Source organism: Lampetra planeri, chromosome 35 (genome assembly GCF_965212315.1).
Source record: "Lampetra planeri chromosome 35, kcLamPlan1.2.h2, whole genome shotgun sequence".
Lineage (NCBI taxonomy): Eukaryota > Metazoa > Chordata > Hyperoartia > Petromyzontiformes > Petromyzontidae > Lampetra > Lampetra planeri.
The window spans coordinates 5511863-5525400 of NC_136141.1; the positions used below are offsets into that span (position 1 = coordinate 5511863).

Genomic DNA, 13538 nt, shown 5'->3' on the forward strand with positions numbered 1-13538 from the left:
AATGACGTCAGTGCCTCCAGTGTCCTGGAGACGATGGCGTCGCCGCCGTTGTCGTCGTCGTTGTCGTCGTCGCGCGAGGCGAGGAAGGCGGAGGCGGCGGCGCAGCGGAGGCGGCGTGAGGAGCGCGCCGAGACCGAGAAGCGGGTGAGGGGCGGGAGCGTGCGGTGGTTGCGTGCCGTGTGTGTGTGTGTCTCAAGGTGCACATGGCCTGGCACAAGCGTCGTGGTGACGTCACCGCCACTTCGTGTTGGTGGTTGTTGTTGTCTCGCACAGCGGGGGACACACAGGTGGTGCATCGGTCAGTCGTCTGAATCAGTCGACCCATGCGGCACCTGCTGGGTCTGCCCCGTAACCTCCTGCCGGCGGGCGTTCAACACTTCACATGACCTCAGCGTGCACCTAGCCTGGCACAAGAGCCGTGGTGACGTCACCGCCACTTCGTGGTGGTTGTGGGGGGGGGGGCGGTAGTGTGGTGGTTAGCGCTACGCTGCGCTACGAACCCCGGGTTCGATTCCCGCTCACGACCAACACCCAGTGGTGACGGTTATCAGCAACCTGGTCCTGGACCTCCTCCTAGGTCGACTCAGCCTCAAACGAGTACCTGGTGCGATGTGTAGTAAACATCACCACTGGGGAGACAAAGGCGGCCGGGCGTGGTGCTGGCCACCCACCCCCTCGTGTGCCGTGCCGGCCTTCATAGGTGCTGCTCGCTAACAGCACTTGCCCCAGCAGCCTGTTACAGGCTACACGGGGCGTGTGTGCTGTGTGTGTAGTGTTAGTGCTGTGTTAGTTAGTGCTGTGTGTGTGAGGGGTTGTGTAATCAGGGATGCCGAGTGGCTCTACCTTCAAGGTGTGCGCGCGTCCGCTGTTTTTCAACTTCACCTCGACACAAACCACCACCGCCACCATCACCACCGTCTCCATTCCTCCCCCCCGACCGACAGATGCTCGCCCAAAACACGGAAACCGCGTCGAGAGTAGACCGCGAGATGTCCGTGAGCGTGTCGGGTACTGCGACGTTGTTACACGTGTGTGTGTTACACGTGTGTGTGTGTGTTACACGTGTGTGTGTGTGTTACGCGTGTGTGTGTGTGTTACGCGTGTGTGTGTGTTACACGTGTGTGTGTGTTACACGTGTGTGTGTTACACGTGTGTGTGTTACACGTGTGTGTGTGTTACACGTGTGTGTGTGTGTTACACGTGTGTGTGTGTGTTACACGTGTGTGTGTGTGTTACACGTGTGTGTGTGTGTTACACGTGTGTGTGTGTGTTACGCGTGTGTGTGTGTGTGTTACGCGTGTGTGTGTGTGTGTTACGCGTGTGTGTGTGTGTGTTACGCGTGTGTGTGTGTGTTACACGTGTGTGTGTGTGTTACGCGTGTGTGTGTGTGTTACGCGTGTGTGTGTGTTACACGTGTGTGTGTGTGTTACACGTGTGTGTGTGTGTTACACGTGTGTGTGTGTGTTACGCGTGTGTGTGTGTGTTACACGTGTGTGTGTGTGTTACACGTGTGTGTGTGTGTTACACGTGTGTGTGTGTGTTACACGTGTGTGTGTGTGTTACACGTGTGTGTGTGTGTTACGCGTGTGTGTGTGTGTTACACGTGTGTGTGTGTGTTACACGTGTGTGTGTGTGTTACGCGTGTGTGTGTGTTACGCGTGTGTGTGTTACGCGTGTGTGTGTGTGTTACACGTGTGTGTGTGTGTTACACGTGTGTGTGTGTGTTACGCGTGTGTGTGTGTGTTACACGTGTGTGTGTGTGTTACGCGTGTGTGTGTGTTACGCGTGTGTGTGTGTGTTACGCGTGTGTGTGTGTGTTACACGTGTGTGTGTGTGTTACACGTGTGTGTGTGTGTTACGCGTGTGTGTGTGTTACGCGTGTGTGTGTGTGTTACACGTGTGTGTGTGTGTTACGCGTGTGTGTGTGTGTTACACGTGTGTGTGTGTGTTACACGTGTGTGTGTGTGTTACGCGTGTGTGTGTGTTACGCGTGTGTGTGTGTGTTACACGTGTGTGTGTGTGTTACGCGTGTGTGTGTGTGTTACACGTGTGTGTGTGTGTTACACGCGTGTGTGTGTGTGTTACACGTGTGTGTGTGTGTTACACGTGTGTGTGTGTGTTACGCGTGTGTGTGTGTGTTACACGTGTGTGTGTGTGTGTTACACGTGTGTGTGTGTGTTACACGTGTTGTGTGTGTGTTACGCGTGTTGTGTGTGTGTTACGCGTGTGTGTGTGTTACACGTGTGTGTGTGTGTTACACGTGTGTGTGTGTGTTACACGTGTTGTGTGTGTGTTACGCGTGTGTGTGTGTTACGCGTGTGTGTGTTACGCGTGTGTGTGTGTTACGCGTGTGTGTGTTACGTGTGTGTGTGTGTTACGCGTGTGTGTGTGTTACGCGTGTGTGTGTGTTACACGTGTGTGTGTGTGTTACACGTGTTGTGTGTGTGTTACGCGTGTGTGTGTGTTACGCGTGTGTGTGTGTTACGCGTGTGTGTGTGTTACGCGTGTGTGTGTGTTACACGTGTGTGTGTGTGTTACACGTGTGTGTGTGTGTTACACGTGTGTGTGTGTGTTACACGTGTGTGTGTGTGTTACGCGTGTGTGTGTGTGTTACGCGTGTGTGTGTGTTACACGTGTGTGTGTGTTACACGTGTTGTGTGTGTTACACGTGTTGTGTGTGTGTTACACGTGTGTGTGTTACACGTGTTGTGTGTGTGTTACACGTGTTGTGTGTGTGTTACACGTGTTGTGTGTGTGTTACACGTGGTGTGTGTGTGTTACACGTGTGTGTGCGTGTTACACGTGTGTGTGTGTGTTACACGTGTGTGTGTGTGTTACACGTGTGTGTGTGTGTTACGCGTGTTGTGTGCGTGTTACACGTGTGTGTGCGTGTTACACGTGTGTGTGTGTGTTACACGTGTGTGTGTGTGTTACACGTGTGTGTGTGTGTTACACGTGTGTGTGTGTGTTACACGTGTGTGTGCGTGTTACACGTGTGTGTGTGTGTTACACGTGTGTGTGTGTGTTACACGTGTGTGTGTGTGTTACACGTGTGTGTGTGTGTTACACGTGTGTGTGTTACACGTGTTGTGTGTGTGTTACACGTGTTGTGTGTGTGTTACACGTGTTGTGTGTGTGTTACACGTGTGTGTGTGTGTTACACGTGTGTGTGCGTGTTACACGTGTGTGTGTGTGTTACACGTGTGTGTGTGTGTTACACGTGTGTGTGTGTGTTACACGTGTTGTGTGTGTTACACGTGTGTGTGTGTGTTACGCGTGTGTGTGTGTGTTACGCGTGTGTGTGTGTGTTACACGTGTTGTGTGTGTTACACGTGTGTGTGTGTGTTACACGTGTGTGTGTGTTACACGTGTGTGTGTTACACGTGTTGTGTGTGTTACACGTGTTGTGTGTGTGTTACACGTGTGTGTGTGTGTTACGCGTGTGTGTGTGTGTTACGCGTGTTGTGTGTGTTACACGTGTGTGTGTTACACGTGTTGTGTGTGTTACACGTGTTGTGTGTGTTACACGTGTGTGTGTGTGTTACACGTGTGTGTGCGTGTTACACGTGTTGTGTGTGTGTTACACGTGTGTGTGTGTGTTACACGTGTGTGTGTGTGTTACGCGTGTTGTGTGTGTTACACGTGTGTGTGTGTGTTACACGTGTGTGTGCGTGTTACACGTGTTGTGTGTGTGTTACACGTGTGTGTGTGTGTTACACGTGTGTGTGTGTGTTACGCGTGTTGTGTGTGTTACACGTGTGTGTGTTACACGTGTTGTGTGTGTTACACGTGTTGTGTGTGTGTTACACGTGTGTGTGTTACACGTGTTGTGTGTGTGTTACACGTGTTGTGTGTGTGTTACACGTGTTGTGTGTGTGTTACACGTGGTGTGTGTGTGTTACACGTGGTGTGTGTGTGTTACACGTGGTGTGTGTGTGTAGTGGGGAGTGGTAGTGTAGCGGTTAGCGCGCTGCGCTATGAACCTGGCGACCCAGGTTCGATTCCCGCTCACGGCTAACACCAGTGACGATTATCTGAACCGGTCCTGGGCCTCCCCTAGGTCGACTCAGCCTTAAATGAGTACCTGGTGCGGTGTGTAAACATCGCCACTGGGGAGACAAAGGCGGTCGGGCGTGGTGCTGGCCACCCACCCCCTCGTGTACCGTTCCGGCCTTCATAGGTGCTCGCTAACAGCACTTGCCCCTACAGTCTGTTAAGGCTATACGGGGGATCTTTGTTATCTTTGTGTGTGTGTTACACGTGGTGTGTGTGTGTTACACGTGGTGTGTGTGTGTGTGTTACACGTGGTGTGTGTGTGTTACACGTGGTGTGTGTGTGTGTGTTACACGTGGTGTGTGTGTGTGTGTTACACGTGTTGTGTGTGTTACACGTGTTGTGTGTGTGTTACACGTGTGTGTGTTACACGTGTGTGTGTTACACGTGTTGTGTGTGTGTTACACGTGTTGTGTGTGTGTTACACGTGGTGTGTGTGTGTTACACGTGGTGTGTGTGTGTTACACGTGGTGTGTGTGTGTTACACGTGTTGTGTGTGTGTTACACGTGGTGTGTGTGTTACACGTGGTGTGTGTGTGTTACACGTGGTGTGTGTGTGTTACACGTGGTGTGTGTGTGTGTGTTACACGTGGTGTGTGTGTGTGTGTTACACGTGTTGTGTGTGTGTTACACGTGTTGTGTGTGTGTGTGTTACACGTGTGTGTGTGTGTTACACGTGTTGTGTGTGTGTGTGTGTGTTACACGTGTGTGTGTGTGTTACACGTGTGTGTGTGTGTGTGTGTTACACGTGTGTGTGTGTGTGTTACACGTGTGTGTGTGTGTGTGTGTTACACGTGTGTGTGTGTGTGTGTTACACGTGTGTGTGTATAGTTACACGTGTGTGTGTATAGTTACACGTGTGTGTGTATAGTCCATTCTGTGTGAGTAGCGTGTACATGGTGTGTGTGTGTAGACCGTGTATAGTGTGTACATGGTGTGTGTGTGTAGACAATGCATTGTGTATAGTGTGTACATGGTGTGTGTGTAGACAATGCATTGTGTATAGTGTGTCCATGCTGTGTGTATTCCATGCTGTGTGTGTATTCCATGCTGTGTGTGTGCTTGGTGTGTGTGTAGTCCATGCTGTGTGTGTAGTCCATGCTGTGTGTGTGAGTGGTGTGTGTGTATTTCATGATGTGTGTAGTCCATGCTGTGTGTGTGAGTGGTGTGTGTGTATTCCATGCTGTGTGTGTGAGTGGTGTGTGTGTATTCCATGCTGTGTGTATTCCATACTGTGTGTGTGAGTGGTGTGTGTGTATTTCATGCTGTGTGTAGTCCATGCTGTGTGTGTGTGTATTCCATGCTGTGTGTGTATTCCATGCTGTGTCTGTGGTGTGTGCGTGTGTAGTGTGTACATGGTGTGTGGAGTCCATGCTCTGTGTGTGAGTGGTGTGTGTGTGTATTTCATGCTGTGTGTGTATTCCATGCTGTGTGTGTGAGTGGTGTGTGTGTATTCCATGCTGTGTGTGTATTCCATGCTGTGTGTGTGAGTGGTGTGTGTGTGTGTATTCCATGCTGTGTGTGTATTCCATGCTGTGTGTGTGAGTGGTGTGTGTGAGTGGTGTGTGAGTGGTGTGTGTGTGTGTATTTCATGCTGTGTGTAGTCCATGCTGTGTGTGTGAGTGGTGTGTGTGTGTGTGTATTTCATGCTGTGTGTGCGTGGTGTGTGCGTGGGGTGTAGCTGCGGGCCGTCGTGACGAGGTGCCCCTCGTCGTGGTCCCCTGCTGAGCACGCTGCTCTCTCCGCGTACCCCGAGCTCTGGCAGCGATTGAGACGACGCGAGGAGCGCACCCGAGCCGTGCGGGGCCGCTCCGACGAGGTACGCGGGTAGGAGACACCTCATCGCTCACCCCGAGGACCACCTCACCTCTTCGCTCGCACCTCACAGAGACACCCTCCTCGCTCGCTCACGACGCACGGCGTGTCCGTGCGCGCAGAGACACGAGTCTGCCGAGGAGCTGCAGCGCAAGGTGTCTCTCCTGGCGGGGGCCGTGCGCGGAGCACGCTGCCTCGTCGCCTACACGGGGGCCGGCATCAGCACGGTGGGGGCCGCTCCCTCCCCTCCCCACCCCACCCCACCCTGTCCCTCCCCACCCCACCCTCTCCCACCCCACCCTCTCCCACCCCACCCCACCCTCTCCCTCCCCACCCCACCCCACCCTCTCCCTCCCCACCCCACCCCACCCCTCCCCTCCCCACCCCACCCTCTCCCTCCCCACCCCACCCCACCCTCTCCCACCCCACCCCACCCTCTCCCTCCCCATCCCACCCCACCCTCCCCATCCCACCCCACCCTCTCCCACCCCACCCTCTCCCTCCCCACCCCACCCCACCCTCTCCCACCCCACCCTCTCCCTCCCCATCCCACCCCACCCTCCCCATCCCACCCCACCCTCTCCCACCCCACCCCACCCTCTCCCACCCCATCCCACCCCACCCTCCCCATCCCACCCCACCCTCTCCCACCCCACCCCACCCTCTCCCTCCCCATCCCACCCCACCCTCCCCATCCCACCCCACCCTCTCCCACCCCACCCCACCCTCTCCCACCCCACCCTCTCCCTCCCCATCCCACCCCACCCCACCCCACCCTCTCCCTCCCCATCCCACCCCACCCTCTCCCCCGGCTCTCCCCCTCCCCAGAGATCCCCATGCTTACTGTAACCATCACCCATTTTCACAGCTCGCTAATGCACACCGCACGAACACCCTCGTCGCTCTCCCCCTCATCATTCACCTCTCTGGGCCGTGTGTCCGTGGCGCAGGCGGCCGCCATCCCGGACTACCGGGGGCCGCGTGGGGTGTGGACGCTGCTGAAGAGGGGACAGAGCGTCGGGTAAGTCGGGGGAAGATGCGGGAGTGCTTGCTATGTGGAACGAGCTTGTGTGCGTGTGTGTGTGGCGTGGATGTACGTGTTGCGAAACGAAGACCCTTCTCAAGGAACATCTGCACCCACTTGGGTGTGCCCCGTGACTTCCTGCTAGCAAGTGAGCCTTCCACACTTTCATTGGCCTCAAAGCGCACCAAGCGTGACGGTGGCATCACCGCCACTTAATTAACAAAATGACAATATTTCGACTTAAAGCTTTCGTGACTGCAGGGATTCATCTTCTTGGTTCTTTCGGTAAAGTCACGTAGAAGGGAAATAATAAAATAATAAAAATTCAACATAATAAAACAAAATAAAAGAAACGTCGTGAGAATTATTTTATTTAATTATGTTTTATTTTTATTATTTTATTATTTCCCTTCTACGTGACTTTACCGAAAGAACCAAGAAAATGGCAATAGGCTATGTTGTGTGTGCGTGTGTGTAAATCTTTCCCCCTGCCCGTGTGTGTGTGTGCAGGATGGTGGAGCTGAGCGACGCCGAGCCCACGCTCACACACATGTGTCTCGCACAGCTGCATCGCGAGGGGCTGGTGAGCCCCCCACTTAGCATTTAGCCCCCTTGCCACTCACACCCCCAAACTTCCACACCACTCGCCACGCACATCACACCCACGCGCAGTCGCAACAGCGAAGGTTGGAGGAACGAGCGGAGCGCCGGGCAGATAAAACACGGCCATGTGGGAGAGCGGAAAGCACAGGTGGTGCATCTGCCAGTCATCTCAGTCAATTCTGCTCTGTGACATGCTGAGACGAGCCTGGTGCAAGCACCTCGCACTTAGCGGTAAATGTCAGCCATTGTTATCTTTAAGGGTCCACGTGTGAGTGTGTGTATCTGTGTATGAGCGGTAGTGCAGTGGTGAGCACGCTGCACTAGGAACCTGGCCACCCGGGTTCGATTCCCGTTCACGACCAACACAAGTGACGATTATCTGAACCGGTTCTGGGCCTCAACGTAGGTCGACTCGGCCTCAAATGAGAACCTGGTGCGGTGTGTAAACATCGCCACTGGGGAGACAAAGGCGGCTGGCCGTGGTCTTGGTCACCCACCCCCTCGTGTGCCGTGCCGGCCTTCATAGGTGCTCGCTAACAGCACTTGCCCCAACAGTCTGTTAAGGCTGTACGGGGATCCCTGTCTTTGTATATGTGTATCTGTATCTTTCTTTGCGTCTGCATGTGTCTGCGTGTCTGTGTGTGTTGAAGGAATAGTAATGTAGTGGTTCAATTCCCACTCACGGCCAAAACCAGTGACGAAAATCTGTGTCAACATCACCGCTCTTTCGTTTGCCATGCTGGCCTCCATAGGTGTTCACTGGCGGTCTGAATCCGAATATGTATTTCTACAGATGCCCAGTATTTTGACAGATGTCACGCAGCACACGCGCGTGGGGGTCGTGTGTGTGTGTCGCAGGTGCAGCACGTGGTGTCGCAGAACTGTGACGGGCTGCACGTGCGAAGCGGCCTCGACCCCAACGCACTCAGCGAGCTGCACGGCAACATGTACATGGAGGTTAGCACCGACTCACCACTCACCCGCCACTCACCGCCCACTCACTGACCATTCACCCACTCCCTCACCTAATTACTCACCCACCTACTCACCCGCCTACTAACCCATTCACTCACCCACTGACTAACCACTCATCAACTTACTCTCCCACCCCTCCACTTACCCACTTTCCCATGCACCAGAGGTCGCAACCGGGTACCCGATACCCGTACCCTACCCGATACCCGGCTACCCGTACCCAGCCGGGTACGGGTACCCGTTTGCGACCCTGGTGCGGCCGGGTACGGGTAGGCCGTGAGTCACCGGTGAGTAACCGTTTGTCACTCATTTCGGGTAGGGTACGGGTATGGGTAGTGTACGGGTACCCATACCCAGCCGTGTACGGGTACCCATACCCAGCCGGGTACGGGTACCCGTTTGCGACCCTGGTGCGGCCGGGTACGGGTAAGGAATCAAAACCAGTTTGCGACCTCTGCCATGCACTTACCGACCCACTTACTCCAGTTGTAAGACACTGCCTGCGATGTGTGCTGAAGCCTCTGCTTCACTTCTGTCTGTGGTTGTGAGACCGCACGTTTCTCTCTCTCTTTTCTCCGTGCGCGCGTCTCTCCCCGCCTCTCCCTCTGACCGCGTCTCTCTCCCCGTCGCCCGCCCCGCGGCTCCGCTGCCCGCACAGGCGTGCCCCTCGTGCGGGCGCCAGGTCGTGCGGCTTTTCGACGTCACCGAGCGCACGGCGGTGCGGCGGCACGAGACGGGGCGCGCGTGCGGGGGGCCGGCGGGTTGCGGGGGGCCCCTGCGCGACACCATCGTGCACTTCGGGGAGCGCGGGACGCTGGAGCGCCCCCTCAACTGGGCGGGCGCGGCGGGGGCCGCGCGGAAGGCGGACGCCATCTTGTGCCTGGGCAGCAGCCTGAAGGCGAGACACGTCCCGCTTGCGCAGGCCTGGACTCGCCACGACGCTCACCACGACACTCACCACGATGCTCACCACGACACTCACCACCCACTCACCACGACGGTCACCACGACGCTCACCACCCACTCACCACGACGCTCACCACCCACTCGCCACCAACTCGCCACGACGCTCACCACCCACTCACCACGACGCTCACCACCCACTCACCACCGACTCACCACCCACTCGCCATGACGCTCACCACCCACTCACCACCCACTCGCCACGACGCTCACCACCCACTCACCACCCACTCGCCACAACATTCACCACGATTCGGTCATCACTTCATTGCCAACCGTCAGTCACCGCACCGCCGCTCAGCACGCCGTCGCCATGCCCCCCCGCTCCTTCACCACGTGTGGGTGCAGGTGCTGAGGAGGTACCCGTGCCTGTGGGGGATGGAGCGGCCCCCCGCTCAGCGACCCAAGCTCTACATCGTCAACCTGCAGGTGGGGGCGCGGGGGGGGGGATCTACGTGTTGAGGGGGGGGGGGGGCGCGTGCTTGTCTGCGTGTCTCTGCTGCCGCCGCTCCTGGTTGACGCACGTGCCTCCACGTGCGTCCATGTGCGTCCGTGCGCGCGTGCCAGTGGACGCCCAAGGACGCGGCGGCGGAGCTGAAGATCCACGCGGCCTGCGACGAAGTTCTGCGCCTCCTCATGCAGCAGCTGGGCCTGGGCATCCCGGCCTACAGCAGGTGGGCCACCTGTCCGAGTAGGACCCAGACAGCCCGGGGACTGGTATCGCGTTCAGAATTTATCTGCTACCGGCGTTGCATTCAACTTTATTGCAGTCGACTGCACAGATTTGATAGACCTGGTTTCAAAATGATTCGGGGTCTGTGGAAAAGGTGACCTCGGGTGTGGGGGTGTGAAGCTGTGGGGGTGTGGTGGTGCGGGAGTGTGGTAGTGCGGGAGTGTGGTGGTGCGGGTGTGTGGTGGTGCGGGTGTGCGGTGGTGCTGGAGTGTGGTGGTGCTGGAGTGTGGTGGTGTGGGTGTGTGGTGGTGCTGGAGTGTGGTGGTGCTGGAGTGTGGTGGTGCTGGAGTGTGGTGGTGCGGGAGTGTGGTGGTGCGGGAGTGTGGTGGTGCGGGTGTGCGGTGGTGCGGGTGTGCGGTGGTGCGAGAGTGTGGTGGTGCGGGAGTGTGGTAGTGTGGGAGTGTGGTGGTGCGGGAGTGTGGTGGTGCGGGTTTGTGGTGGTGCTGGAGTGTGGTGGTGCGGGAGTGTGGTGGTGCGGGAGTGCAGAAGTGCGGTGGTGCGGGTGTGTGGTGGTGCGGGAGTGTGGTGGTGCGGGTGTGCGGTGGTGCGGGAGTGCGGTGGTGCTGGAGTGCGGTGGTGCTGGAGTGCGGTGGTGCGGGAGTGCGGTGGTGCGGGAGTGCGGTGGTGCGGTGGTGCGGGAGTGCGGTGGTGCGGGAGTGCGGTGGTGCTGGAGTGCGGTGGTGCGGGTGTGCGGTGGTGCGGGAGTGCGGTGGTGCGGGAGTGCGGTGGTGCGGGAGTGCGGTGGTGCTGGAGTGCGGTGGTGCGGGTGTGCGGTGGTGCGGGAGTGTGGTGGTTCACTTAGCAACAGTTACCCCAAAGCTAGCCGAGGCTGCACTTGGGATCAGCAAATGTGCATGTGTTTTGTTTTTCAAACACATCGCACGGGCAGGCGGAAGTGCACGTTGGGGTGAGCCGTGCGCGTGCTGTGTGTCGTCACGTACGGCAGGGATACCGACCCCATCTTCCTCATGGCCACTCCGCTGAGCCCCGGGGAAGAGGGCAGCCACTCTCACCGACCCATCGCCCCGGCCGCCACGTTGGCAACGGCGGTGGGGCCGGAGCCGCTCTGCGTCATCGCGCAGAGATCCGCGTCAGGAGAGGAGGCCGCTTGCCCAAAGCGCGAGAGGACGGGACTGGCGGCGGCCCCTGGGGAGGAGCGCGAGCTTCCGCACGGCACTGGGGAGGATGTGGCGAGGGCTGGAGAGGGAGGGAAGGTGGCAGCGGCCGGGAGCCTGGCGGCGCCGGGTTGGTTCGGAAAAGGCCTCGCGAAACCGCGGCGCGTGAAGCGGCGCAAGCGCTGAGCGGTTTCGGAGAGGGACGAAGCTCCGGCGAGCCACCATTGAGTCTTCAGGAACCGTTCGCAGAAGGTTCATGTACTGGGATGTTTGGCGACTCCTTGAGTGGCATGTGGAGAGGAAACCAGATTTTCCGGAGCAAACTCGCACACATCCGAGGGTGGAGCGCTCAGAGCTCCGTGAAGATAGATTCAGGAATCCGGTGCCAAACAGCTGTCTTCTGGCACACCTCAAGACCAAACCTACAGGCCCTGATATTTCCTGGCACCTTCCCTTCAGGGTACTAACCGGGCTCAACCCTCGTTAGAGATTTGGGCAGATTTGGTCTGTGCTGGGCTGAGTTTATGGGACTGGTCGGAGCTTTGCAGTTCAAGCCCCAGGGCTGTCCTGGTTAATACTGATGGTGCATTAACCGCAAACTTTGCACCATCTTTTTGACAATGGACCTGAGGGATTCGTGACATCGTTCGACAAACAGTAGGCCGTCGTGTGTCGGCATCACGCTCCAAATTTGCCAGATTAAAAAAATAACAAATTGGGAAAACCGATAATAGCATCGCCTCCTGATAACAGACTAAAGTCCACTTGCAGGATAGCGCTGCGTTCGCCATCGGAGGGCTACGGCTGGGCATGAGAATGGTCGAGATGAAGATGTGTGATTCGAGGCGTTTTGAGTTGGCGAGGCATTCATACGAGCGCTACTGCACTCGCCACAGTCCCTCCCATCGCCCTTACCAGTAAACCAGACACCAGTGCAGTTTCCGTGCAGCGAGGTATATGCAACGACTGCCTTTATTAGGAGTGTCACGGGTGCCACGGTCTCGGCCAATGCATCATGGCGCATATTGCAACAAATCACGATCACTCTGCAGGTGCATTAGTTGTGGGTGCGCAGTAATCAACAACGATTTCACAGTCTTCTAATCGGCTACATTTCATTTTGTGAGTAAACATTCGTGAGAGAAAAAAAAACCTCGAGTTATATTTTACGGAGCGCGGCCTGCCGCGCATCTGAGTCTAGTACGGGGCCGGGGTCCCGGGTAGCGACGCGTCCCCTTCCGCGTACCTGACCCCCGCCCGCCCCACGACGTCCCCCGCGGGGGGCCCCGTCCTCACGGGGGCCCCCTGCGGCGGACCCCCCTGGTCGCCGTGGCGCTGGTACGCCAGGTTAATGACGCCGCCGAGGCAGGAGGTGCGACCGCCGCCGCGCGCCACGCGGTGCCGCCCGGCGTCGCCGCCCCTGCAAGTGGCATTCACCTGCTTGGCCAGGAAGGCCCGGTCACGGCCCACCTACACGGGGTACGGTTTGGGGGGGGGGCATGGGAGACGGACGGGGGTCACACAGGGGTCACACAGGGGTCGTAGACAGGGACCATCGACAGGGACCAGACACGGGGAACAGACACGTGGTCAGACATGGGAGGGTTGGGCAGGAGGCAAGCGTGTGAGTGGGTGAGTGTGTGTGTGAGTGCGTGTGAGTAGGTTAGTGAGTGAGTGCGTGTGAGTAGGTTAGTGAGTGAGTGCGTGTGAGTGGGTTAGTGCGTGTGTGTGAGTGAGTGTGTAAGCCTCCGAGTGAGTGAGTGTGAGCAGCCCGGCAGGGAGTTGATGTGGAGGCTCACCATGGCCAGCTCGTCTCTTAGTTGATTGATGACGCGCGCGTGCGCATTGTTAAGCGTGGTCATGTAGAATAGGAAGAGGCTGTCAAGTCATCACACACACAAACGTGATATCAACACAATTTTGCGATATCAACACAAGCAAAGACAGGCCCCCCTATAGCCTTAAACAGGCCGTTGGGTGAGTGCCGTTAGGGAGCATCTATTTAAGGCCGGCCGACACGGAACACAAGGGGTGGGTGGCCCGAACCATGCCTCGTCGCCTTTGTCTCCCAAGTGGTGATGTTTACAGACCGTACCAGATACTACTTTAAGGCTAAGTCGACCTAAGGGAGGCCTAGAACTTGGTCATATATATTTGTCACTGATGTTTGCCATGATCGGAAATAAAATTTGGGTTGCACATAATGGCCTACTCTTGTCCATAGTGCAGTGCGCTAACCACGACACTACAGCTCTCC

At 57.0% G+C, this 13538-nt stretch overlaps 2 protein-coding genes across 2 annotated transcripts in view; one reads left to right on the forward strand and one right to left on the reverse strand.

Moving 5' to 3' along the window:
- On the forward strand, positions 1-13485 carry SIRT7 (sirtuin 7). The gene is made up of 10 exons (XM_078611063.1): positions 1-144; positions 5735-5872; positions 5991-6095; positions 6819-6889; positions 7403-7475; positions 8354-8452; positions 9129-9368; positions 9782-9862; positions 10001-10107; positions 11113-13485. The coding sequence occupies exons 1-10, from the start codon at positions 34-36 to the stop codon at positions 11465-11467; spliced, it is 1380 nt and encodes a 459-aa protein (XP_078467189.1). The 5' UTR covers positions 1-33; the 3' UTR covers positions 11468-13485.
- LOC144730327 (transmembrane channel-like protein 7) overlaps positions 12217-13538 on the reverse strand; it is a 17524-nt gene continuing 16202 nt past the window's right edge. Inside the window, 2 exon segments of the mRNA XM_078611062.1 lie at positions 12217-12751; positions 13081-13159. Coding sequence (XP_078467188.1) covers positions 12479-12751; positions 13081-13159 — 352 coding nt within the window. The 3' untranslated portion in view covers positions 12217-12478.

Excerpts from the sequence above, each read along its gene's own strand:
- SIRT7 (XM_078611063.1), top strand. The coding sequence starts at position 34 with ATGGCGTCGCCGCCGTTGTCGTCGTCGTTGTCGTCGTCGCGCGAGGCG. Across the intron at positions 8,453-9,128 it reads ACGGCAACATGTACATGGAG|GCGTGCCCCTCGTGCGGGCG; the intron begins GTTAGCACCGAC and ends CTGCCCGCACAG. Across the intron at positions 10,108-11,112 it reads GGCATCCCGGCCTACAGCAG|GGATACCGACCCCATCTTCC; the intron begins GTGGGCCACCTG and ends CACGTACGGCAG.